The sequence below is a fragment of the Marmota monax genome, unplaced genomic scaffold (assembly GCF_021218885.2).
Source record: "Marmota monax isolate L192 unplaced genomic scaffold, Marmota_monax_Labrador192_F-V1.1 WCK01_AAM20220418_F8-fsc00368, whole genome shotgun sequence".
Classification (NCBI taxonomy): domain Eukaryota; kingdom Metazoa; phylum Chordata; class Mammalia; order Rodentia; family Sciuridae; genus Marmota; species Marmota monax.
In genome coordinates this window covers 557,597-584,819 of record NW_026695118.1, presented here as the reverse complement: position 1 = coordinate 584,819, position 27,223 = coordinate 557,597, and the positions used below count along the sequence as shown (strand labels likewise).

At 50.5% G+C, this 27,223-nt stretch overlaps 1 protein-coding gene across 6 annotated transcripts in view; it reads left to right on the top strand.

Annotated features, from left to right (window-relative positions):
* The window catches only part of Mad1l1 (mitotic arrest deficient 1 like 1), a 351,813-nt gene that overhangs the window by 64,045 nt on the left and 260,545 nt on the right, over positions 1-27,223 (top strand). For 5 of the 6 annotated variants that reach the window (XM_046428170.2, XM_046428172.2, XM_046428171.2 and 2 more), the window contains one exon: positions 2,192-2,278. In XM_046428170.2, coding sequence (XP_046284126.1) covers positions 2,192-2,278 — 87 coding nt within the window. Of the gene's footprint in view, positions 1-2,191; positions 2,279-27,223 lie in introns of those variants that run through there. The other variant, XM_058573845.1, reaches the window with a different exon arrangement.

Genomic DNA, 27,223 nt, shown 5'->3' with positions numbered 1-27,223 from the left:
GTTTGTCTCCCTTCTTTTCTGTGTGCCCTTTTCTCTGCGCTCTGTCTGGGCTTCTGCTGGGCTGAGCAGTGTGCACTTGGCACCCCGTATCGGCCAGGCTCCCTGCTCCCCAGCCTGGGGGCTTCCGGCGTCTTTTCTCACCTTCTGAGCCTGCTGTGGCTTTTCCTTTGTTTTTGTTTGTACTCATACATGTAGTACATGAATTCTCATTGTAAGCAGTTCACAGAGGCACATGAAGTTAAAGACTCCTCAGCCTCCATCACTAGGCCCTGCTTGACATGGAGGTAAATTCCAGATAAACTTGGGGTGAAGCTTTCTAGGGGTGTTCCATACATCTTACTTATTTTCTGTGTACTTAGAAACATGAAGTTGTGCTTGTGGATTGGGTGTCTAGATGGAATCACGCTGGGCCTGAGCCATTTCCTGAGTGTCTGTGCTACTGGCCCACTTGGGTGTCTCTTCTGCCGGAGCAGCCTCTCAATGTGGCTGGGCTGCTGTGACAAATTCACAGATGGGGCTCAGAGCAGAAGTTTATTCCTGTTGTTCTGGAGGCTGGTGTTCCGCCTCTGGTGAGGGCCCTTCCCACCTTGCAGATTGCTGCCTCTGCTGTGTCCTTGCATGGCCAGGAGAGAGAGACTGAGCAAGCTCTTGGTGTGTCTATCAGGATGCTGACCCCAGTGTGAGGACCTCACTGTTCTGACCTAACCCTTATCACCTCCCCAAGGTCCCATCTCCAAATCCCATCCTGTGGGAATAGGGCTTCTGCATAGGAACTTCAGGAGGACAGAGTTCAGTCCTGAGTGTCTGAAACATGGTGAGGGTGGCTTACCTGTACCTTGCACTTCTAGGGCCCTGCCCATGGGGACCCCAGATACTCTGTGGTCCAGGGTCAGTGTCTCCCCCTGTATAGTGTCTTCAGTGTTGGCCTGAGAAATGGCAGTAAGAGAGGCCACTGCTGTGGAGGGTGGCCAGCAGCACTCTCCTTGTAGCTTGCTGCAGGTTCCTCCTTGCATGGACAGCTGCTTTGCTGTAGCCAGAGTCATGGCCTCCATGATCCTTGCAGGGGCTCTTCTCACCCACTTAGTGAGGTGGAGGGACTCCTTGGGGGACAGGGCCATGGGTTGGCTCATACCACATGGCCCCATAGCCCTGTGCTTGCTGTGGTGGGTGGAGAGGAAAGCAAGATGTGTCCTTGGCCTTGGGCTTGTGTGCCTCCTACCATGCCATGTTGAGAGCTCTTGCTGTGCACTCCACATGTGTGTCATGCTACTTGTAAAGCTACCAAGAGTTCTGGGATATGTTCTGCTGTGGACTAGTCAGAAGATGTGGCTCACCTTGACTTAAGCTCATGGACCAAGTGGACTGTGGACAGCCAGATGGCATCTCTGAATTTCCATTTCCTCATTGAAATATGGAAACATAAAGAATAGGACTGCTTTGCATCCACTGGGACAGTGAATCTGGAATAGTTCTGAGAATCATGCAGCAGCACACGTGTGGGGCTATGCCATTACTACTCTTGCTCTATTTTTAAAAAATATTTATTTTCCTTTAGCTTTAGGTGACACAATATCTTTATTTTTTATTTTTATTTATTTTTTTTATGGATACAACACAATGCCTTTATTTTTATATGGTGTTGAGGATCGAACCCAGGTCCCGCCCGTGCTAGGCGAACACTGTACCGCTGAGCCACAATCCCAGCCCCTTTATTTTATTTTTATGTGGTGCTGAAGGATCAAACCCAGTGCCTTACGCATGCCAGGTGAGCGCACTACTACTTGAGCCATGTCCCCAGCCCCCCATTACTACTCTTAACTCTGTGTGCATGCAGCTGTTTTGGAGGAAAAGCAAAGATAGGAGCTATTGTGCGTCATTTCCATGCCAGGAACTGGGCAGTACTTTGTGAATATCATTTCCTTGGCATGGTGACACCATTATGTGTCACCCTGTTTTTATAGGTGAAATAAAGCCAAGGCTTATGAAGGTAGCCTGCTGCTATTGCATGGCTGGTGGTGGGCTGTGGCTGGACTCGGGCTGTGGTTAGTGCTCTCTGCCTCACACGTGGGTCACATGATGGACTACTCATCCTGGTCTCTAAATGGCATGGTTTTGGACCTCTATTCCAGATGTGGAATTAGGCCCACTTCTGGGGACAGGTGGAACTGAATGTGTGTTCTTTATCTCTCAGGACTCCAGAGGACCTCTCCAGATTTGTCGTTGAGCTGCAACAGCGAGAACTTGCCCTGAAGGAGAAGAACAGTGCCATTGCCAGCAGGTAGACCAGGTGTCTGTGGGGATGCATGTGCTCTGGGCACTTGGGCTTAGGCAGAGGGATGCTCTCTTGTCTCACTGGGTAAAGTAGTCCATTTTCATTGCTATAGCAGTGTACCTGAGGCTGGGTACTTTTTAGAGAAAGAGGTATGCTTATAGTTTTGGAGATTTAAAGGCCTGGCTTGGCTCTAGTGGGGACCTCATGGGTGGTAGGGCATGTGTGTAACGGGGGAGCACATTGCCACACAGGAAACCCGGAAGAGCATTGGGTGTGCTCCTTCTATGACAGCCCTCATGAGAACTTGCCAAGGGGTCCTGACAACTACCCTGATCCTTTCTGAGGACAGTGCATGTGTAACCTGAAGACCTTCTGCTATGCTCTGACTCTAATACCGCTGCTCTGAGAAGCCCTGGGGAATAACCTCAAACCACATGTGAGATGTGGCATTTGCGGGTGGCTGTGGTTTACTGTTGGTTCTGCCTTGGTCTGAGATGGTGGGGGATTGGAAGCTTCAAGTCCCATGGTGTGATAGTGTGACTCCGCTTGGGGTACTGTGACTGTTCTGACAACATGTACCTCTGGTTCTTTGGTGGCTTGGCTTTTTGACTTGGGGGTCCCTGCTTGGATCAGGACTATTCTCATCTTTCTAGAGGTGTGTGGGCTTGGAATGACCTTGTCATAGTGTAGAAACCTGGCCCCCGGGGGTGCAAGTGTGTAGACTTGTGCCCTCATGGAAGACCTACAGAGTATGCCAACCATCTGAGGCCTTTGTAGGTGACAAAAATCTCAGCCACCTGGCTTGAACAGTGAGCACATTCTTTCTTAGCCCCAAAGGAGGCCCAGAGATGGGTGGCTACAGGACCTCATCCCAGGGCCTGGTGTTGGGTTTTTTCCTCCTGACACCAAATTTGTGTTCTTTTCTGCTTCTCCAGTCTTGACACCACCTCAGTGTCTTATGATTCAGTTCAGTTCCAACATTTCTTAGAGTTTGTAGGTTTATGCAGATGCCAGTCCTTTTATCTAGTTCCCAGGTTACCTACTCTGTCCAATTACAAATTCAGGGAGCCCCATGATCCCCTCTTTAGTTTTTTTCTTTGTTCTTTTTAGATATACATGACAGTAGAATGCATTTTGACATATTATACATACATAGAGTCTGACTTATTCCAGTGGCTTGCTAGAGCTCAGGAAAGTGCCTTATTTACTATCCTGATCCAGCTCAGGCACAGCCAGATGGGAGGGCGCATAGGGCAGGAGTTGGGTGCTGAGCTTCCTTGCTTTCACCAGCTGCGCCCCCTCTGTGGTCACCAACCTAGAAGCTCCTGAATCTTGCTGTTTAAGAGTTTCCTCAACCCAGTCTTCAGTCCTCCTCTCCAGGCTGGTGAGTGGGGCTGAGAGTTCTCAGCTCTAATCACTGGTCTTTCTGTGCTCATCCCCTTCCTAGTTAGGTAGGGGCCTGTCCTAGTCACCTTATTAGTAGAAACCCAACTCCTTACTAAGAAAGGACTCCCCGCCACCCAGAAGTTCCCAAGAGTTTTAGAACTTCGCCAGAAACTGAGTCAAAGGCCAGAATATGTGTTGTGCTGCTTTTTATGGTCCGTTTGTTTGCCAGCCGTCTGGTCAGCCTGGTTTCTCTTATGGCTTTGAAGTTCCTGCCCAGGTTTGGGTGTCAGGAGGCAGAAAGGTGAGGCCTCTTTCTTGGGTCTTTTTGGAACAAGGAAACCTTTCTAGGACTGCTATCCAGCAGATGCCCCTCACTGGCCAAAACTGGGCTATGTGCCTGTCCTAGACCAGTCAGTGATAGAAAAGATGGAGTTCCACCATGAGCTAGGAGTTGTCTGGTTCGAGCTTACATCTAGCGGGTGTAAAACCACATGGGACTGGGCTCCTGCCTTGAGCAGAGCCACAGGGAGAAGTTGCAGTAGTGACCATGATGTGAGGCCTGGGTGTCCTGATGGACTGACTGCTTGGCAGGTGAGTCTGTGAGGAGAGCCTGGAGCCAGCCTCTTCACCATTGATTATTAAACCTCAGTCTTGTCCTCCTGTGCAGATGTGTTTTAATAATTTATTAGTAGCCAGAAGGAAGGGTTTCTTATTTTGGGGACTGATGTCACTTTGAAAATCAGCTTTTAGAAGCATTTGGTTATGTTGGACATAATAACATCAATTACTTTAAAAAGCTCAAATGATAAAGATTGCCTTTTGCTTTCAAAGCCACTGTCAGATGAAACAGGCATGAAAAGTGATTTGGAATTAAAGCTTTAACACTTTGCTGTTCCAGCTTCTTCATTTCACTCCACGAAACAGAATGGACTGTTAAGGGAAGGGCACTCGCTGGCATCCTTCTCCTGCCAGCCATGAGGCACTTTTCTACTTTGACCAGTAGCCACAAGATCACGTATCTACCCAGAGAGCCATGAAAGGTGGGGGGGCATCTGCATATAGCACAACATCACCTCTGTTTGTGGATGTGAATGGGGATTTTCTTTTGGATCAGTTTGGGATGGTGTCTGTGTCTCAGGAAGCAGCTTGTGCCATAGGTAGGTGGTTTGCAAGACTTCTGGCCCATTGTCCACCTCCCAGGAGGTGCCCTAAGTTCCTCTGAGAGTCAGTGCAGCTGCCCTAGTAGGAGATGTGAGCCTCAGGGCATCCTGTGGATGTGCCCGGTGCTCCATGCTTATCTGTAGAGTGAGTGCTGTGGTGCCTTTGTGGTGGTGTTTCAGGGAGGGGACATGAGGCCCCACAGCTGTCCTAGCCTTGCTTGGAATGTTTTTTGAGGATTGACTTATTTTTTTGGGTTGGCCTTTTATGCTCCGGCTTCATGTGGGACATGTGATATGGCCTCTAGCCCAGTGTTAGCTGTGAATGGGGCTGGCGAGCACCTTGTTGCCTGGCTTGATCGGTGTGCCAAGAACCATGCTATTGGGATGGATGGGGAGAGGGATGTGGGTAGCCATCAGGCATCGAGACTGCCACTCTGATGGGGGTGGACAGTTCCCTACGGGGGTGACCTGGGACCTCTGGTACTCAGGAGATAGAACTGAGACCCTGTATGCTGAGACTTGTGTGCTGGGGCTGAGAGGTCCTGCCCTTTTGTTTATTCCCAGATCCTAAAGCAAAGGTGGCACTGGCCTTGGTGGTTGAGATGGCTTCCTCCAGCTTTGGCCTGAGCTGACTGTGTTAGCCTTAGGTGGAAGGTGTCCATTGTATTTATGGAGACCTTGTAAGACTGGTATGTTTCCATGGATCTCTTAAAGGCAATTTGATAAAAATTCAGATGAAGTGGGAAGGAGGTAATGTGGTAGAGTCAGACAGATGCCAGGCCAGTGCCCAGCAGGTGGTCGTAGGTTCTGGAAAGGGCTTTTTGGGGTGTGCTTTGTCTCCTTGGGTGATGTGTAGTCATTGCAGAGCCGACACATGGTCCACCTGAGACTACAGTGTCATGGGGTGTGATTGTGTCCACATGCTTCCTATGGCTGTGCAGACCAGTGGCCTGGGCTCCCGTCATGCAGGTGTTCTTATCCACTGTGAAAACCAAGCCATCGATTGTGTCCTCTTTGTGAATGAACATTTATTCCTCTCATTTTAGTAGCTTTTTAATATGCCATTTTGTGGCTACCCTGTACTTCACGGGCCCACTACTGGGTGTTTTTCTTCTTCCTCCTCATCTGCCCCCTTTCTGGATTTTTAAATGTTGCTGTCATAGACTTTTTATATATATATTTAGTTTTAGATGGACACAGTATCTTTATTTTATTTATTTATATTTGGTGCTAGGGATTGAATCCAGTGCCTCCCATATGCTAGGCAAGCGCTCTATCCCTGAGCTACAATCCCAGCCCTGTCATAGACTTTTGTAGCACGGTCCTTGATTCTTTAGGATGAATTCCTGCAGTGGGACAGTTGGTGGCGTGCAGATCTCCAGGAGCTCGGCCTTCAGAAGACAAATGTTGCTCTGCCAAGAGCAGCAGAAACCCTTCATTCCTGAGCAGCACTCACCTGGGTGTCTCAGTTTTCCTCCTTTGCCGATCTGACAGAAGACTGCTACTTCCTGTGTGTGCTGTCTCAGTAATGTGGTGTCTGTCACTGCGAAGCTGGAAACCAGAGAGTGAGTCAGCGGGTCCTCCAGGTCCGTTTCCTACCTGAGGTTTCACTGTGCTGTGGTAGTTCAGGATTCTCTTGGCCTCTCGGTAGTTATGTAATAGACTTTGGCCTGTTTCCGGGCAGAGCTGTGACTCTCCCAGCAGGAAGAATTCTGAGTGGGGTCGGCCACTAAGCACGGCTCTGACCTGAGCGCTGTGTGAATGAGGTGTAGGGACATTGAACATCCTGCACTAACGGATGCTGAGGGAAGATCAAATGATGTTGTACCCCAGAGCCACCTGCTGGCCGCCAGCCAGCTAGGAATGAGAAAGTATTTCTAGCATTGAGACACATGTGGCTTCTGGCTGCTGTACTGGTACAGCACGATTCTGAACTCTACATTGGACTGAAATCATTATTACTATTTTTTTTGTGGTGATGGGGATATAACCTAGGGCTTCTGTTTGCTGCCACTGAGTTACACCCCGAGTCCTTTTTTATTTTTTATTTAGAGAGAGGGTTTCCCTAAGCTGCCCATGCTGGCCTTGAACTTGCAGTCCTCCTGCTTTAGCCTGTTGACTTCTGGGATTCCAGGTGTGCACCACCATGGAATTCTGTCTCTTAGTGTTCTGAGTCCACAGAGCTGGGGTCTGGAAAGCTTGATGGTGGGGCTTGTGCTTCCTTTTGATCATGTCTGCCATTGAAGGGACAGGAAGCTTCATGAGTCCTTCTACATGGCAGGAGGTGGGAAGGTGCTACTTTGAGTAGATGTGGATTTACTCCAGTGCATTTCCTTATCTCAAAAGGGAGTGTCTGTCTGTAGGGCTGTTCTGAGGGCTGTGTACCTGGTGCCTCATGGCTGTCAGTGATCATGTGGCAAAGAAAGGTCCTTTGGCTGGCTGTGCAGCCAGGGGTTGAGGTAGATTCTTACTCTGCAGAGCAAGGGCAAGGTGTTCATACACACCTCATAAGGCTTTTGTGCTCTGGCAGTAGGAAGTGCTTTAAGGAGATCTGAGTGTTCATTTCCATGTGAGTCCTATCATGAACCACCAGTCCAGGCCCACTCTGTTTTTCTTTTCTTCTCCATCTTTGGACGCGTTGCTCGGGGGTCCTACAATCATGGATGTGAATGGGTCTCCAGGGCCTGTCTCAGAACCCTCTTCCTCTTTGGGTGGAATCTGATTATAGTGAAGGAGCCTTGCCCTTTTTGCTGTCCTTGTCTTGGTTTTGGTTCTTGGAGTCTGATAACATCCTTCTTAGTTATGGGACTGGGGACAGGTGAGTCATTTAGAATGAGTGGTTAGGTCTGGATGCATCCTGTGCTTACTGTCCTTGCACAGGGCTCCCCAAGGGCTATCCTGGAGCCCCCTCTGCCCTTCCTGGGGCTTGCTAGTATCCAGGGGTCCCAGGGCCCAGACCTGACTACATACCCCCTGGCTCTGCTGGCGGGGCAGGAGGCTGACTGTGGCCATGCTGTCATTGTTCAGACCCTGAAGGGTGACAGGTTGCTGTGCTCTGGAGAATGTTGAACCATTAAGATTGGGAAATTTGTGCAGGGATTCTAGGGATCTTGCTACTTGGGGGTTCTCTCCTTTCCTAGAAATAACGGTTATGGTTTGAAGAGGGGTGGTGGAGGGAACAGGGCCTCTCAGGGCCTGCCACAGTCCACGGTTCTGCTTCCTATCTGTAATCATGATGATGACAAGGGTGATTATGAGAGCAATCAGTATCGATGGCATTTGCCTGAATGAAGTCTGTGCCAAGTGCTTCCCGTGCAGCATCTGACTTGAACCTTAAAGACAGCTCTGGAGCAGTCACATTGATAAATCCCGGCTTGCAGATGTGACACTTGAATGTTGGGTTGATGTGCTAGGAAGTAGTGGAGACAGGACTTGAACACAAGCCCGTTTTCTCCAGAGCTCATGTCTCAGGTCCCTGAGCAGCACCCATATACCATCCAGACCCTTGTCACTTGAGGGTGGGACCCAGGTTCCTGAACACTGTCCAGATAGGCTGCCCAGGTTCCTGAACAGCACCTGGAACGTACCATCCAGGCCCTTGTGACTTGTTTCTCTACCTCACTGGGGCCTGGGGTGATGAATCCTGTGCACTCAGTGTTGTCCAGCTGGGCTGAAGCCTTGGTCACCTTCCTCGATTCTGATTTAAGGCAGAGCTGGCTCTAAGGCCAAGTGGAGAGAAGCAGCCGAGGATGGTGGACACAGGGAGCTGGTACCTGCCTATCTGTTTTGGCCACTCCAGCTGGCTGGGTCAGGCACTTGGGGCTCATGAGCCTTTGTCCCATCAGCCATCAAGTATTGCCTGCTCTGCCCCAGACTTGCACTCACTGGGATGGCTGCAGTTTGGAAGGTCATGTCTTGCTGCCTCTGTAGAAGAGCCTTTACTTGCAGTTGCCAGGGTGACTAGGCTGGAAGCACCTGTATTGCTGTCCCTCCTAGGTGTCCACAGAGCCTCCTGATCCTGGGATGGGCTGAGCTGGTATACTTGCTTTGGGACCACCTTCCCCTGGGGCCACCTCCCTGCCCCTCCCTGGGGCCTGGGCCCAGGCAGCCTGTGGAGGAGATGTGTTCTTATGTAGCAGAGAGACTAGAGTAAATCAGTGGAAGGTTGTCACCCCCTCCACATCGCAGACTACCTGACTAGGCACTGGTTTCTCTGTTGTCTTCTGAGAGTGAGTTAAGATCGTCATAGTCATAATACTGTTCCCCCCCCACCCAGTGGTACTGGAAATAGAATTCCCAGAGCTCTATCGCTGAGATACATCTCCAGTCCTTTTTATTTTTATTTGAGATAGGCTCTTACTGAGTCACCAAGGCTGGTCTCGAATTTGCTATCCTCCTGCCTCAGCCTCTTGAGTAGCTAGGATTATAGGCGTGCCCGGCCTATAGCCATAATTCTTTTTTTTTTTTTAATATTTTATTTACATTTTAGTTTTCGGCAGACACAACATCTTTGTATGTGGTGCTGAGGATCGAACCCGGGCCGCACCCATGCCAGAAGAGCGCGCTACTGCTTGAGCCACATCCCCAGCCCCAGCCATAATTCTTAATATGGCTCTTCAATTGTTCTTTGTCCAAAGTAGTTAAGCCATCCTTTTAAACTGTCTTGTAGTTTAATGAGACCATGTCACCTTTGTCAGTCGATGTCTCCATGAGTTATGATGTTCTCAAGCTGTTCAGAGTCAGCAAAGCCAGTGACAGGCACATGAGATTCAGAGTGCTGGGCTGCGTGCTCTGAGCATTGAGTGGGGGTCACGTTGTACCTGCGGTGATGGTGAGCAGTTCCCACTGACTCCACACATGGGCTGCTGTGTTCGAATCTTGGCACTTTGTCCTTGGACAATTTAATTAGCCTTTCCCTGCCTCGCCTCTCAGAATGGCGATGGTGAGGGTGGCTCTGGTGGGGTTGTGAGGGTGAAGTTCCCTCTGCAGGATACAGGATGGGGCCTGGTGCAGCAGGCAAGCTGTTGGCTCGTTGCTATGGTTGTCTTTTGTTGTCTTCAGTGTTTGAGGAACCGAGTGTTTGGGGTATAGAACTGGGAGTTCCCAGTGGGTGGCACAGACAACAAGGTACATCAATGTGTGTGGCCAGTGGCAGTGTCGGGTTGGGTGATGGGTACATATCAGGTGGGGAGGGTGGGATTTCCTCTGGGAGATATGGTGGGTGAGAACAGAGTCAGTGATGGCGTGGCCGCCTGCGCTGGCCTGGAGTGCCTCCCACAGCTGCTGCCCGCCAGGTCTCATGCTCATCAAACCAGTTTCTGTCTTGGCACAGGCTAGCGCCTTGGATCGTCAAGGACATAGACAAGAGGCCTCATGGTGTCCATTTGGCTTTTGATAGCACTTAATATAAATTGACTTCTGCAGAAGGTGTTAGGCTAGCTTGTGTCTGACGGGTTGTTTTCATGTGTCCTCAAAGACACTCCCCTGCCCCCCAACCATACCTGTTTTAGAGACACAGTGGTACTTGCTCCCCGTGGGCTCTGTACCAGTCCTTGGTGGTGCCAGGCCAAGCTCTTACATGAGATGCTGGTCTTGAGTCCCAACTATTGAGCCAGAGACCTGCTGTGAGCCCAGGGAGGACCACCCAAGAAGCCTACACCTCCCCTCTCCAGGATGTGGCAAGGAAGTGACCCAGCAGATGGGACTTTCTCTCCACCTGTGACTTGGCATGCAGATAGCCATCCCCGTGCTGACTGTTGCCAGGCGCCTCCTGGAGTCTGGAGATTAAGCCTGGCTGGCTCTCTCTCCTGTTGCTTCAGTGCAGGCGCTGGGAATATGATCCCTTTTGTATTTTTGATACTTAGCACAGGCTGGCCCCTGCTCAATCGCTTCTGAATGAAGGAAGAGTCATTGACTTATGCTCCTGCCCCAGAGAGATGCTATCCCACACCCTTGGTTTCTATGTTGCTACCTTTATCTATAGTGGCCCAGTCACCACAGGCCCCTGGAACCCTATCCCTGGTGTCTGCCCTGATGGTCCAGTTCCCACAGGCCTCCAGCGTTTAATCTTTCCAGGTCTGGGGCCCATGGTTCCCTCTGTTGGCACCGATAGCCAGGTCCCCTCAGGCCACTGGCATCCTATCCTTCCTGGGGTTCATGGGTTCTCCGTCTCGTGGAAGCACATGCTCCTGGACTCTTTGCAACTATTTTCTTCACCTGAAGAATGTACGCTAGGCTTCTGTCACCACTTTTCTTTGGATTGACAAGAATCTGTGACTCTGTTTTCTATACTTGCCCTCTCTACCACTTACTTTCCATGCAACTGTCTGAGGGAACCTTTAAAAGTCAAGGTGTGTTATCCCCACAACTAAGCCCTTCTCTGGCTCCCAGGGCTCTTAGTAGGGAGCACAGGTTCTGTGTGGGCACACTGCCTCCTGGCACTGCCGACCCTTCACATTCCCCATTTCTTCCACACTGCTCTCCTTACTCTCTGGACACGTGCCCCACCCTGACTCTGCCTTCCCGACCTGTCTCCCCTAATTATACTTACGCTCTTTAGTTCTTAGCTTTTTATTTCCTCTGTGACCTTTGCAGATCTCATCTAGATGACGCTTTTCATTAGAATGTATGTTATGTAATTAAGTTTGCCTTCCTTTTATGTTTGTCTAACTTGCCTCCCTTGGACTAGGGCCATTCCTGAGTCATCTTACTCACTGTGACTCTGGTGAGAGTGTAGTTCTGGCCCATGGTCCATATTTAGTGAAGAATGAGCCATTGAGATGACAAAAGTGAATGGTCTGACTGTTCTTCCTGATGTATGGGCCTTGAACTTTGTCCCTTCCTTGACTGTTCTGGCCTTTCTCCCATCCCTGTCCAAGCCATCAGGAAGTCATTTGGGTTCTGTTGGTGCAGGGGTACACTACTTGCCCTGCAGCCCTTTGTCAGCTTCTCGTGGCCTCCTCCTGAGCTGCTCTGTGCTCAGCAGAGGGTCCTGCAATAGCAGCAGCAGCAGCAGCAGTTAGGGGGCTCACAGGTCATCCCCGCCTCACTCCCTAGGCCGACAGCCATGACACATCCTCTGATGCTTCATGGCACTGTGACCTCTGCCCTCACCTGCTGGTCCCTTCAGCCTTTCTGATTCTGTCTGCAGTTACATTGGTCTAGAGTGTGCTGACCCTGTCCCTGCCTTGGGGCTTCTGCCCTGGCTCACCTTCTTGGGGGTCTCTGCTTAGGCATTAGCTTGTTGGAGATCCGTGTGTGTATTCTCCCAGTTAGAATGGGAACTCGGGGTGTGCAGGACTGTGCTCACTGGGCCCCTGTGCCTAATCCATGCCCAAGAGAGACTTATTGGGTGACTAAATGAACATCTACTCTTCTCCCAGGTGTCCCATAGCTCTATGAGAGTGAGGGTGACCCTGTGGGTTCCTGTATGGCCCATCTTGTTAAAGTGACTGTGGGCTGCGGGGTCATCCACTCTCCTCCTCCTGCTTTGCCCACTCTTCCTCCTCCCAGCTGCTGGATGGCCTGTTCTGGTCAGCAGCTGAGGTTGTTTGTGGGTTGGCACCTTGTGTCGCCTGTGGCTGGCCTGCACTGGCCCCTGTGGCTCCTTTCCTTTCTGCAGCATCTCTCAGCTCTCAGCCACCCCCTGCCTGTTTGCTCCGGCCTATTTGTTCCTGTGGTGGCCGGTGAATGGTTAGAACTACTAGCGTGGTGTCCTGCTTGAGAATGTGCTTTCCTGCTTTGCTTTGTGCTTTGGTGACGAGTTGTCTCATTTCCCCTCAGATGCACCTGGGAAACTGCTTCTGCTCAGGTCTGTGCAGAAGAGGAAGGGCCCAGTGTCCTGTTTCGTAAGAGCTTTGCTGTCCACTTGACCTCTTGGAATTTTGGGGGGAAGACATGAAACAAAATAGAAAGTAGCATCAGAGGTGAAGACAGCAACTGGGCTACTTGGCCTTGGTCTCGTCTCCTGCAGTGCTAAAGCTCATGTGACATCTGATGGTTCTGAGTTGGCTGTCTTATGGGGAAGCACCTACTGCTGTTAGCTTTAGCTAGGGTCTTCTAGAACTGCCAGTTCCTGGGGTGCAGTCAGGCTTGGAGGCCCAGGTTGTGTAAAGGTGTGAGCCCACTCCTGGGAGTGAGGCTTGGGCTCTGGTGCTGCCCACTGCCTGGTAGAAGACTCTGTGATCCCGTCCTGGGAAGCTGAGGGAGCTCCAGCAGGCAATGGAGACCTGTGTGATCCTTCTCTGTCCTGCTCCTTTCCTGGCCCTTGTCATTGGCGCTGCAGTAGGTAAGACCAGGGCTGTATTTGCCTAGTCTCTTTTGCACCTGGGCTGACTAATGCTAGGCCTGTCTCCCAGGAGCCACCTGGACAGTGACTGATTTGCTTGCTGCGTATGGCAGTGTTAGCTTCCCAGGTCAAATTGCTCTGGGACCAGTGGCAGCCTGGAGTGCAGAATGCAGCTCAGGCTTAGTGGTGCCCAGCCTGATGAACCAGCCAGGTTTGGGACTCAGGTGAGGGCCCCGCAGGCCCTGTCTTTCCCAGGATGGGGTTAGAGTGTGGCCCTTGAGCACGGCACCTGGCCTCCTTCAAGAGCTCAGTGATGCAGCTTTTGTCAGTCTCAGTACACCCTTGGGAGAGTCATCTTTTCTGGTTGGTTTCCTCTGCTGTAGGACAGACCCAGTGACCGACTGTCCCCATGCCTGCTGTCTTGCATCACACACATTTATATTGTCTCCTTAGCATATCGAGTGTCCCATGGCTGCATTGCTCAAGGGAACATGAGGAGCAGCCACACTTGTGTGGTCCCACCTGGTGGCTGTGGCAGGGCTGCTGCCTCCCAACATCCAGACTGCAAGGTGCTGCACACCCTGGGTTCCTGGCCTGTCACTGTAGTCTGCGTGTCCTCTTGATTCTCTAGCTCCTCTCTTCTTGCCGAAGGCTTTTGGCAAGAAACTATCCCAGTAGCTGGCTGTGTGGCGGAGGTGGACCTTCCTTAGGCCTCAATGTGGAGCAGCTTGGAAGAGTGCTGGCACCTGCTTGCAGTGCTCAGATTGGACGTGAGATGGTGCCTGCAGCATTTGAAGCTACTTCTGTTCTCTCCCAGCAAGAGCCTCTTTCCATGGCCTCCCAGCAAGGGGGTTGGTATCAAGCCTCTACATTTTGTCAATTGGAGGGAGCAGAAAGTCCTCGAGGTGAGTGGGCCTCTGTCTTAGGGGCCTCCCTGGGATTATTCTCACTGCCATCCTGTGCTGTGCCTTCTTGGTCCTCTAGTGCTTTCCTGGTCAGTGCTAGTCAAGTGCAGGGTGGGGTCAAGACATGGACCTGGGGCTTATGTTGCCTACTCTTTAGGTGGGAGGGTCTGTGACCCTGTATGGTGGCAAGCCTCTCCTTGACTTCGTCAAAGGTCCTATCTGAGTTGTCTTCCTGTTACAGCCTGTAGCTATCTGTTTCTAGGCGTGAGATCAAGCCCAGGTCCCATCTAAGAGAGAGTCAAGCTAATCCTAGGCTCCAGAGCAAAATGTAGGCTCATCAACACCCTTGACGGAATTCATGTCCATGTGGCCTGGCCTGCCGACAAGCCCTACCGGTGGTTTGGCACTGGAGATGGGGTCTGTTTGGATGAGCTGTGAGGTCGAGGCTTATCCTGGGTTGGCCTCCGTAGGGGTGGAGGTTAGCTGTGGGCCGGGGTTGGGCCCTGTGTGCGATGCACGTGCTTCTTTTCTGGGCAGGGGCACTGCCCTCCTGTGACTGGGTGGGTTCCACTCTCTGTCGTCCTGGGAGCAGAGGTGGCCAGGGTTCCTGAGCCTGCCACCTCAGCCAGCTCCTGTTCTGTCTCCTTGGCAAGGCAAAATGCCATTAATATTTCACACTCAGACTGTTGCTTTGCATGTTTTGCATTTCCATATTTAAAATGGCATTTACATATTCATGGCTTTTTAAATAAGTTCTTATTGTTAAGGGATGTGGAAGTGGATAAAATGTGAAACTCCCCCTTTTATTCAAGCACTGGAAAAAAATTCATCCCATAGTGCAGTCACTTTCAAAGTGGTTAGTTCTGTCGCAGTTGCCATAGAAAATTATCCCAGGAGCCAGTGTGTCCTGCCCTGCTCAAGTGCAGAGGCTGGTGGTGCCCCCAATGTTTCCCACCTGCAGCTGGGCTCTAAGACTTGTCAAGCCTCAGGGCTTCTCCTGGTGTGGACCTTGCCCCCTGCTTGGACTTAGGGATGGGAGTTGCCCATGCCACCCCTTTCCCTTCTTTTGGACAAAAAAGTCCAAGGCAGATAAAGCTTATCATTTTGGAAGTGGTGATGCCAACACTTCCCTTCTCCTCCTGGTGGTTGTTGTTAGAGGTGCTTCTGTCACCAGTTGTCCCTGCACTGGCTGCCGACCCTCCTTGCTCTGCTGCCACCAGCTGGGGCTTTGAAAGATCAGGCAGCCTCCATGCCATGATCCTCTTTTTTAGAAGGGAGAGGAACCTGCTCCCCTCTCCCTGCAGCATCCTTCTGAGGGTCATGGGTCAGAACAGGCTGGGGCTTCTCAAGCAGCTGCTGGTATTATACCTGGGTGCCAACTGAGCCTTGCCCCTTGGTGTTTGCCAGGTGAGGAGCTTGACATTTGTGGATTGCCTCCAGCTTGGATCTTGTGTGGGTCAAGCACAAGTCAGGGAGTGACTAGGTACCTCAGGACAGAAGCTGAGGGCCTTGAACCTGCAGAAACATGCTGCGGTCTCCTGGCTGGTGGGTGGTGCATGGCAAGAGGTAGGCGCAGGCTGCTTTAGAGTTTGAGCAATGGATGTCAAACTAGAAGAGTCCTCAGAGAACCCAGAGGACAGACCAGAGCACAGGGAAGAGACTCCACCTACGTCATGGATGTAATCAGACCTGGAATGCAGATTTTCCCTGATCTCTAGTCTGGTTTTATTTATTTTTTAAACATGAAGTTATTTTTTGTTGTCTCAAATATTAACCCACAACACCTTGGAGGCCATAGAAAATGAAAAGGTAAGTTTGACTGTGTTAAAATTTTAAAGAAGCTGCAGCAAGAAGCACTACTTGCAAAGTCAAAAATCAAGCTGTGTAATCTGTTTTTGAAGTTGTCTTCAGCTCTTTCATCTGCAGTTATAACCATAAGATAGGTTTGCTGTGTCCTTGGGGACCATTGGAATATAGGGCACAGTGCTGGGCTCTTGAAGGACCCCATGGAGCAGTGTTACTTTCTCACCACCAGAAGCTAGTAAGTGCTGCTGGTTTTTGTCTCATGTGGCCTACAGTGCTAGGGTGGGGATAGGGAGTTGGCTTCCTCCAGGCACTAGGTGTCTGGTACACTAGGGGATAAACACTGGCTTCCAAGCTGCTGTCACATCCTCTGAGCAGAGAACCTGGTACTGGCTTGTCCTACAGCACCCCTTTCCATCCTGCCTGGATGTGCAGGCATGCTTCCTTACCTGGCTCGTAGGTTTCTCAGGAATCTGACCTCCCAGGGCCGGGACCCCAGTGGGCCAGAGCAAGAGGAGGCAGCCATGCTGGTCAAAGATAGAAGGAGTGCCTCAGTGCTGGGCCTGGGACAGGCAGCTCACCCTGCTTGGCAGCCTTGGATGCAGACCTCTGCCTGGAGGCAGGATTGTCCCTTGTGACCCAGGATGTCTGGAGCTGAGGCTGGAGCAGGGTGGGTCAGAGGCAGGCACATTATGGGGTGGGGTGCTGCTGTGGTGGTGCGCAGGCTAGGGCCATCATGTGGGAGAAATCAGCTGTCTTTAGAGGTGCTGCGTGCTCCAGGTTCCTGGAACCTTTCTTCTTGAGATCCTGTTTGGATGTGGCTCCTGGTCCTCTCTCGATCTGCATAACACTGACCATGCTCTCCGGCAGATAGGCCAAGCTGGATCGTTCTTCCCCTGCTGCTTGGTTCCTTCTGTACTGCAGTGTTGACTTTGAGAGCCCGGGGACTGGGCCTGCCATGACTGGGCTCTAGGGCTTCTTTCTGAATGTGGAACCTGAGATGAGAAGTGCTTCTGGACACTTTGCTGCTGCTTCATCTGGAAAACCAGGTCAAGCCTGTTGAGGAAGGGAGGGTCGTGGAGGCTGCTGGCACCAAGTAGTGCTCAGGGAATAGCAGCTGTTGTTACCAGAGGAGCAGGTGTGTAGTCCTTGCCACTGGTCCCAGGCTGGCTCTGCATCCCACTTGTCTCTCTTGGCCTTAGTTTCCCTGCGTGCAACAAAGGTTTCATCCCAGCCTCTGTTGGTTTCTTTGAAGGTTAAGGGCAGCTCTGTAGGAGGTATGGGTCACATCAGTAGTTGGCATTCAGCTGGATCAGTGACTGGGGTGGGTTTTTTGGAGTGGAGGTAGGGCCAGCTGCACAGCTGCCATGCCAGAAGACTAGCTATGGACAAGACCTTCCCGATCTCATGCTACAGACTTTATGTGTCTATGTCCCCTCCATGTGATGTTCTTTCCTTCAGTTTTGTCAGTAAAATCTTTTTTTTCCACCCTCTGCTTGCTGGAGCCTCCTTCTCTTGTCCCATGTGCTCAGGTTCTGCCCGCACACACATCTGTGGCTGGGCTTTGCAGTCAGTATGTGCCTGGTCACTAGAAATGTCAGGTAGCGTGGGGTATGGACAGAAACCATGCAATAGGACAGACTTGTCCAGTGTGCCTGGGGGGAAGAGTGTTTTCCCCTGGGGAGGAGATGTACCCTTTTTTGGAACTTGTGCTAAACTCAGCCCCTTCTGACTGACTGTAAAACTTTAAAAAAAATTAAGCTGTGGTGTGTTTCTGCCCAGTCCCATGACAGCTACTGCATCTTTGGTTGCTTCTGCGCATTGATCTCAGCCTCCCGCCTCTGGGTACTGTGGCCTGGGGTTAGAGCACAGCGTGGGGTGTGGTCCTGGGCTCTCAGCTGTGCGACATAGGTCTCCTGCTGCTCTGTGATCAGGAACCAGCAACAGTATCTGGCACAAAGAAACTTAAAGGACAGCTGGCATCATAACTGTGGTCATCATGGCCTTGGGTGGCTGCCCTCATGCACTGCTTGCCTGGCTTGCCTTGAGCAGTGGTACCCTGGTAGCACAGGCCAGAGCAGTTTCTGGGGTGACTTGAGAGTGTGGATGCCCTGGATCTTCTTACATTTGCACAGCACTATGGTGCCAAGGGCATTATCCACCAGTAGTTAGTACCTCTTGTGAGCCTTGGTCAGGTTCCTTGATAACTGAGCTTCATAAGTCCTGAGCCAGAGAGCTTCCTCCTCAGCTGTGATGCCCACCGCTGCTGGCTCTTTCCATGAACAAGCCCAGGAAAACACATGTATTGATTCTCAGTGTACGAGTGTAAGTGGCCATTCTCTGATGTTGTCATGCAGTTAAGTACGCTTTCCTTCTTTATTTGGAAAAGCATAAAACCAGTCTTGTTGCATCAACCCTGGGAGACGTTAGAGGTGGGACATGATGGGCTGATAGAGCTGGACCCAGCCCCTCCTGCTCAGTGCTTGTCTTGTGGCCTCCCATTCCCGCATCCCTGCTCAGGGCCTGCCTGTTTGTCTGTGGGTGGACTAGGTGTGAGGGCAGTGTCAGGACTGGCACAGGGCTCCTGTTGGTGCCAAGTACTTCAAGGGGGTCTCTGGATCTTGTTACGAAACTGGAGAAAGAATAGGAGCACATGTTTATTAGGTCCCCCTGGGTATTAGCAGCTCATACATGACCATACTGGGGTCCTTGCACTAGTTCTATGGGCCAGATAGCAAGCCTCTCATTCCATAGTGGTCTCCCCAATGTCATGGGGCTGCTTCCCGCTGGTGTCCAAATGTAGGGCTGTCTATTTCCTAAGCCTGTACTCGCCCTCTTCACGTTGCCTCTTACAGGTGGTGCTTTTTCAAGCTTGCTTAGTGATGGATCACTTCTTTGGGTCATGAGAACAGTGTTTATGGCCTGTTTAAAATATTGGGGCCAAGAAACACAGTCGAGCAGTCAGTAGAAAAAGTGGCATTGATGTAGCCATGACTGTGACTTTGGCCCATGCGCTAGTGAGTGCCAGCTGTCTGTGTGCACATCACTGCAGGGGCAGGGAACGAGGCTCTAGCTGGAGTAGAGACATGACTCTCACCAGAGGGTGGCCTTTGCTTGGGAGGGTAGGCAAGAGGACTCGTTGGGGACTGGAGAGGTAGACTTGTGGGTCCTCTTCTTGACTGCGCTTTCCAGAAGCCAGAGCTTCTCAGGTCCCACCTACTTGCTGGAGGATTACATGAGGCAATGCCATGAGGATGTTCGGGGTCCAGAGCCAGGACTCTGTGACCTTCCTCTTTGTAAGGAGTGCATACGGGTCCTCTTCAGAGTGAGTTGGTGGGTGAAGACGCAGTATGGACCCTGAGCCCATAGACACCCTCATTCCGCTTCACCGGTGTTGCTGTGTTGGCCTCAGGGCCTTGACGCTAAACAGTTATTGAAAACAAAGAGGCTTTATTTGTGGGGGTCACATCAACAACATTTACCATTTTTAGAAATAAAAATAAAACACTTATGATAATATTTGTTAAATTTATAACTTCATTAAAAACAACTTATTACTTGAGAATATTCACTGTTTTGAAAAATGTGTTTTCTTAAAATGCTTCAAGGTTCAGAGAAAAAAAAATGCCCTTGTTTTATATTTTTGTACCTTTCCTCAGAGTTTCCTTGAAGGGAAGGTAGGGGATTGTCCACACCCAGTCTGCCGTGGTGGTCTGCCTTGTTGAAGGCTGTTAAGAAATTCTGGCCTCCTATAGATGTGCAGGTGGCTGACCCAGTACCCATGCCATCAAATGACCCTCCCACTTTGATAGTGCTTAGCTTTGTCCCCATGTGGACTGACGACTGCCAAAGGGAGGGCCACTGTCCCTCACACCTAAGGCAGATCACACTTTTCTCTGATGTGCCTATTTAAACTTCTGACCTGAGTTAGAAGGGATTTTGTGGTGTCCCTCCATCTGGAATTCAAGATCACCAGTCTTTTGGCATCTGGAAGATAGCCCCCCTGGTTTTTCTGAGAAGGCATTTCTGCTGTCCAGTGTCTGGGTGGCTGGAGGTGGGTGGCTCAGTCTATAGGAACAGGGTGGCTTTTCTTTAGAAGATCTTGTTCTAGGGGAGCAGTGGGCCAGGCTCCCGGATGTGAGGGTCACCCCCTCCGATTTCTGTGGAGTCCAGGACTTGGGTAGCCTCAGGTGCTCTCTGGGGTACAGTGGGGCCATCTGTGAGTCATAGGTTAGTCTTTACCGAGCGAGGACAGCCTTCTCTAGAGCTGCAGAATGCACACCGTCTTAGAGGTGACTGGCACTGCTTACATGGCAGATTTTTTGTTGTTGTGGTAGAGAAGCAAATTTCCTACTGCTTTTCAGATATTTCCATCTTAGAATCAAATAAGAAATTAAAATCATCATCATCATCAAGTTCAGGAACAAGGCAAGGATGTCCCCTCTCACCACTCCAGTTCTGTAGCTCACTGGAAGTCCCAGCTAATATAGTAAGACAGGAAAAGGAAGTAAAAGGTGTGAGGTTGGGAAGGAAGACATAAAACTGTCATTGTTCACAGGTGACATGATTGTCTATGCAGAGAACCCCAGAGAATCAACAACAATCACCAAACTTCGTGGAACTAACAAGTGCTTCAGATTGCAGCATAGCGATCCAGGCTGTCGCACGTGGGGCTGACTCGCACAGGTCTGCTGCTTTCCTGGATGCCAGCAGGAGCTATTGGGGTTTGAAATGAGAAACAATACCATGTGCGTTAGCACCAGACACACTGGATACAAATACATACAAGGTCTATATGAGGAGAACTTAAAAACTCTGATGAAAATATGTCAAAGATCTAAGTAGTTGGAGAGAATTTTATGTTTTGCAAGGGAAGATTAAATACTGTGAAGCCATCAGTTCTTCGCAAGTTGATCTATAGATTCCAAATCCCAGTGAGTTATTTTGTGAGAGACTCTAAAGCTTGTGTGGACAAGCAGGAGGCTCAGAATGGGCCACATGTCCCTGAAGAAGAATGAGGCTGGAGGACTGACACTATCCGACTGCAAGACTGGGTATGGAGCCAGTGTTTGTACTGGTGAAAGAACAAACCAGAACAGGTTAGAGAGCCCAGAAATAGACCCTCGCTAGTACAGTCAACTTTGGCAGCAGAGCAAAGGCAGCTCAGAGAAAGAGCCGTCCTTTTAACAAATGGTGTTGGAACGACTGGACACCACAGGAAGAAAACCTAGGCATAGACCTTCCACCTTTCACAGAAGCTAGCTCAAAATGGATCAAAGACTTAAATGTGAAACACAAAACTCTAAAACTTCTAGAAGGTAACAGGAGGAAATCTGGCTATTTGGTGATGATGTTATATGTGTGTGTGTGTGTGTGTTTGTAGGTGGGCACAGTACCATTATTTTATTCACTTATTTTTATGTGGTGCTGAGAATCGAACCCAGTGCCTCACATGTGCAAGGCAAGCGCTCTACCATTGAGCTACAACCCCAGCCCTGATGATGATTTTTAATATACAACACCAGAGGCACCATCCATGAAACAAATAATTGATAAGCTAGACTTCATCAAAACTAAAAATTCCTGCTCTGCAGAAGGCACTGTCAAGAGAATAAAAAGAGAAGCCACAAGCTGGGAGAAAATATTTGCAAAAGACATGTCTCATAAAGGAACATTAGCTAAACTACATGAAGAACTCTTAACCAAAAATCTAGCTAAACAATGGGTGAAAGATCTGAATAGACACCTCACCAAAGAAGACACACAGATGGTACATAAGCACTTGAAAAGACTCTGAGCATCACATGTCATCAGGACATTGCAGATTAAAATGAGATACCACTGTATGGTGATTAAAATGGCTAAAATCCAGAACACTGACCAAACCAAATGCTGGGAAGGATGTAAATAAACAGGAACATTTTATTGGTGGGAATAGAGATTTGGAAGACAGTGGCCGTTGTTTTGTTTGTTTGTTTGTTTGTTTTTAAACAAAACTAAACATCATTTATATGATTCAGCAGTTGCACCCTATGGAATTTATTCAAATCAGTTGAAAACTTATGTCCACATACAAGCTGGCACCCGAGTGCTTATAGTAGCTTTATTCATAACTGCCAAAACCTGGATGCAATCAAGATGTCCTTCAGTAGGTGAATGGATAAATAAACTGTGGCACACCCAGATAATGGAATATTGTTCAGTGCTAAAAGGAAATGAGCCATCAAGCCATGAAAAGACATGGAGGAGTTTTAAATGCATATTGCTAAGTAAAGAAGAGAATCTGAAAAGGCCATCCACTGTGTGGTCCCCACTGTGCGGCAGTCTGGGAAAGGCAGAACTGTGGAGACAGGAAAAGATCAGTGGTTGTCAGGTTGAAGGGAAGGAAGGGTGAATGAGGGGAGCACAGAGGATTTTTAGGGCAGCAAAACTACTCTGTGTACTCTAATGGTGGATGCATGTTTTATACACTTGCCCAAGCCCATAGAGTATATAACACAAGGTGAACCCCAGTGTAAGCTGTTGCTGTGACGTTAGTTAGTAACAATATATCTGTTTTGGCTCCCTATCTGTAATAAATATAGGCCACTAAGGCAAGGTGTTGGTATTGGGGGAAAGCAGCTGGAGGTGAAGGGGACCCTAATTCCTATTCAGTTGTTTTGTAACCCTAAAATTTCTCTAAATAATAATGTTTACTAATGTAAAACAAAATTAACCAGTTACCAGGTAAGATAGAGCTAGAGAAAGAGCTACCCAGGGGTCAGATTCTTGAAACAGATGCCCATGTGTCCTTTCTCCTATCTGTGAGACTCCCCCGGCATCATGAGGAGTGAGAAGGCTGTACTGAACGCCAGGGGTTGCGTGGTTGGTTCTGATGCTGACACTCACTGGCACAAGCAGACTCTTCCCCAGAATCGCTCTAGAAACAGTGACCATCCTGACCAGGACCTTCGACCTGTGGGTCCCTGGGCTGTGTGGGTGGCAGTGCTGGCTTCTGTGAATGCCAGTGGCTTCTCAGGGGAAGCAGATTTGTTTTGTGGCCCAAGGGGCTGAGGTGAGGAGCTGTCTTTGCCGCATTCCTGGCCCCACGATGCCACTAGTGCTAGGGTGAAGGGCACCATCTGAGGCCTTTAAGGAGGTGGGCTGCACAGGAGGGTACCCATGAGGCCCTACAGTTCCCCAGCCTGCAGCCTAGCTGTGCAGGCAGGGAGATTCAGACCAGTCTCTGGGTGGCACATTTGTGGGAACACTTGGAACCTCAGCAAGAATGTGGCTGTGCCTGGACAACTGTCTCCAGGGGTCAGCTCAGTAGGGAGGAGGAAGTGGCACTATGAATTTTAAATTTATTTAAATTCCTCATTCCTTCCATTTAGTACCCTTTTTGTCCGCTTCTGTTGGAGCGCCAGGGATGTTTAGTGTCCTCTCATTTCTATGCTCTGCTAATTTTACTGCCTTTCCATATTTTCTTGCTATAAATTTAACAGATTTTATTGTGTTTAAACCATTTTAATACAGCCTCTCATAAAGGGCTAGAGCTGTGAGGGGCTTGTGAGTTGCCAGACCTGGGAACTCTTGTCTGTTTCTAAGTCTTTGGTCCAGGTTATCTGAGGAGAATTCTAGAAATACCCCTTGCCTGAGTGTCCACTATGATGAATGTCCACAAGTGCTTGGCTGGTTGTGAGGACCCAAAGGGAGCTGCTGTCCTCCTCTCCTGTCAGTAGCTCCAGGTTCAGGAGGAGCCATCAGACACATGGGTGTGTTTGGAAACTGTGGCGTTTCAGAGAGGGAGTCATCAGTTTGTGGGACACAGGTCTCTTTTTGAAGACATCCGGATCACAAGACAGAACTGCCTCTGGAGTTGCTTCTTAGTTCCAGACTCCCTAGTGTGCTCACTCACTGACCTCTGAAGAATTCTTGGGGGAGGCTGTTAGAGAATGGAAGGGTTCTAGGTTTGGAGAGCTGGCCTGATGCCCTGTGGAACTGGGCAAGTCCCTCTCTGGCCCCATGAAGTACTGGCACAGTTGCACAGCCCAGGCCAGAGCTGATGGCCTGTCAGTGGACTCTGTTGTTCAACCCAGCCAGTTGCCTGCCTGGCTGCCCAAGTGGGGCCTTTTGTTTCCATTCTGTGATCTATCTTAAGCATCTGTGACTTTTTATGATTTACTGTATAAGGTAACTTAGTGTTAATTTAACAATAACTTCAAAAGTTAGTTTTCCGAGACTAAATGTGACCTTCCAGGGTTCTGTGCTACATTTGGCATTCCAGCACGCTGGCACCAGGGGGGCCACAGTGGGCAGTGTTGCCCATACAGGGCTGCTTCCACCTGCACTTAGTTTTCCTCCTCTCTGTTCTGGCAGCTCAGGTTTCATTGCTGTCTGTCAGGCCCTTTTCCAGAGAAGTCCTGAGCTTTGCTGGCAGAGGCAGGAGTTTGCATCTTCTGGGAACTGGAGTGAGTGTAGGAAACAGGATGCCAGAGGTGGGCTGAGCCCTTACCAGTCATATCACCCACCAAGCTGAAGTCTGCCCGCTGCGTGGCCTGCAGCAGTCAATGGCCATGGTTGGCCTTGGGAAGCTCAGTCAAGACACATATACCCATATGCCTTCTACCCTAAGGGAGCAGAGCCACCAACAACAGGAAACCCTGGAGGAGGGAGGGTGTCTGCTTTGTGAGTAGGGGCACAGTGCTGGGTCTCACAGACAGAGACTGAGGTAGTCTTGGAGGCCAGTCAGCGGGATAATGAGCAGGTCCCTTGGGGTCTTAGTAGGAGCTTCTGTTCCTCAGCTTCCCTGGAGCCCTATCCTCTGACAGTGAGAAGGTGCTTCTGGGGTGGGCAGGTCACTGCCAGGCAGCATCTCCTGTGCTCCTTGGTGCCTGCTTACCTGTCAGCCATCCTGGGACTTGCCTTCCCCTAGTGAGACATTTTGTTCACTTGCTGCTGAGCCCCAAAAGAATGGCTTTCCAGACTTGTCAGGGCTGCCCTGGCAGCATGTCCCATGGGCGCTGTGAGTCCCTCTGTGCCTGTTGACCTGCCTCCTGCCTGTCTAACCTCTGACAGTGGAGGATGTGTTGAGCACCGTCGTTGTCTCTAGACAGGACCCTGGGGGAGGCTGTCAGCCGTGCCCAGGCTGCAGATCCCTCTTCTTGGATCTGCATTTTTTTTCCTGATCCCGGGCAGAGGCGGAGCCAGCGAGTCCAGCCATGCATCTCTTTTGCTTGTCTTCCTCTCAGTAGGAGGTCGAGGGTTGCCTGCCACCTTCCTCACAGTGGCCTCTGGAGGGACAGATTGCCACGTGTCTTCCCTTCATGAGAGCAGTTGCCTGGGCTGGTATTCGGAGGATTTTGTGAGGTCCTTCAATATTGTTGTCACTGGCAGGTGAGGGATTCAAACGCACAAAGGCAGCGATGTTGCCAGGCAGCCGTCGGTGTCGCCGGGGAGCCTCTTGGAGCCTTTGGAAACAGCACTTGACCTGTCTGCGTGACAAGGTCCCATGGAGAGGAACCTTTTCCTTCCCCTCCTGTTATAGCACACCAGCTTTCCATAGAGCCGGGTACCTGGCTCTTCCCCTGTGGCAGGTGACTGCCTCTTCCCTGCCCTCCCCACCTCCTGGCCAACCCCAGCCTGGCATCTCCAGCAGCTCAGGTGTCTCTGGCAGCTTGCAGTGCCTCTGAGGGTCCTGCTAGTATTGTTGCCTTGATGCTGCTCCAGTCCTGGTTCTTTAAGACTGATGAGCTGAGGCCAGGCTCTGGGTCTGGAGAGAAGGCCAGTCCAAGACCCTTCTATAGGGGTCCCTCGTCTCGATCTCCACTGTGGCCTTCTCTTGAAGCTTGGCAGAGTGGGGTTGGCATGCTGTCCTGATCTGGTCAGGTTGTTGGTGCTGGGCAACTTGCTCTCTTGGAGGGAGACCAGCACCTCCTGGTTTCCCTTTCCTAGTGGCCTTTTTTCTGGACTTAGTCCTCCCTGACCGATGGGAGGAAAGAGTGAGGCTGGAGCAGAGCAATGCAGCGTCCATACTCCTGGGCCCTGGGGAAATCAGGTGTGACAGAGGGTCTGCAGGGAGTTCAGGTGGATCTGGATCTGGGCAACTCCAGTTGCTGCTGGTCCTGCTTGCTGAGTTGGGAGAACAGGGGGCTGCAGAAGCTGGTAGACTGGCCCATGCAAAGAGAGTTGATTTCAGTGTCCATACAGGGTGGCTAGCTGCATCTGACCTGGTGCCCATGCCAGGGACCCTGCAGTAGATGAGGTGCTAAGCCAGACCTTCAGCCCTCTCTGACAGAGGGTGATCATGTTTTGTTGGCTGTTGCTGGTCTGAGGGAGGCATGCCTGGTGCGCTGTCCGCCAAGGCTCTCCTGATTAGGCGGCTCCCCTCACAGGTGTTTGCCTCGTGGAATCAGGCTGTCCAGGGCTGAAGGGTCATTTTCCTAGAAACAGCCTTCAGGTCTTGTGCTGTTGTGATTTTTCAGCTGATGCGCAGCTTGTTTTACGAGTGCTGAGCTGCCTGGTGTTCTGTCATGGCATGGCCTCTTAGCCGCCCAGTGCAGGGAGCCGTGTGGGCGACTGCCAGGTTTAAACAGAGCTGTTGGTGTGATGAGAGGTGCTTGAGCAACTAATGACAAAAGACAGAAACATGAAATAATTCTCTGGGACCAGAGAAGTATGAAGACTATGTGGAATGGTGTGATCAGCCTCAGGAAGGCCACATGGATTGGGAAGTCATGAGTGCAACCGCTGCCGTGGCTGGTGTGGGCACTCACTATGGGCCAGCCAAGCCAGACTCCAGCTTATCACAAACTGGAGTTTATCACAGATGTGTTGTGATGATGGGTGTGACCCAAACCCTTTGTTCATTGAGTGCTGCTGCGGGTCAGCACCTCATCTTCATGGGTTCCAAGAGGGAGGCCCAGTCTGTCTCTGAGGCACAAGTTGGAGACTCTTGCCTGAGGTTAGAGCCTGTTCAGACTGGCTCTCAGACTGTCCATTTTTACCTCTGTCACTGTCTATTTTCTCTCTGTCCTGTAATATGCACACATGGGTAGTGGATTCTTGGGGACCCAGTGTCCCCCAGATTTTGTCATTCCCAGGGGTCTCTTACCTGACCCTAGCTCTAGAAATTGGAACTGAAACTTACAGTGACCAGCCAGCCTTCCCGCACTCTCTCAGTGTGGCATGGGCTTCACTGGGTGTGAAGGTGTTGATTCGGGTGTCTCCTGTGCACCTTAGACCTTGCAGCTCAAGGCTGCAGTTACTCCTTCTAGACTGTGACCGTGACCACGAACTCTTTGCCTTCTCCCTTCTTAAGCTAGACCCCTGAGTGTCATTTCTCTGCCCTTCCTCAGCACTCACTAGCACTGAGTGGGGCTTGGCCTGTCTTTCCAGTCTTTGCCCCTGACCTTGGCTAGGTCACCTGGCT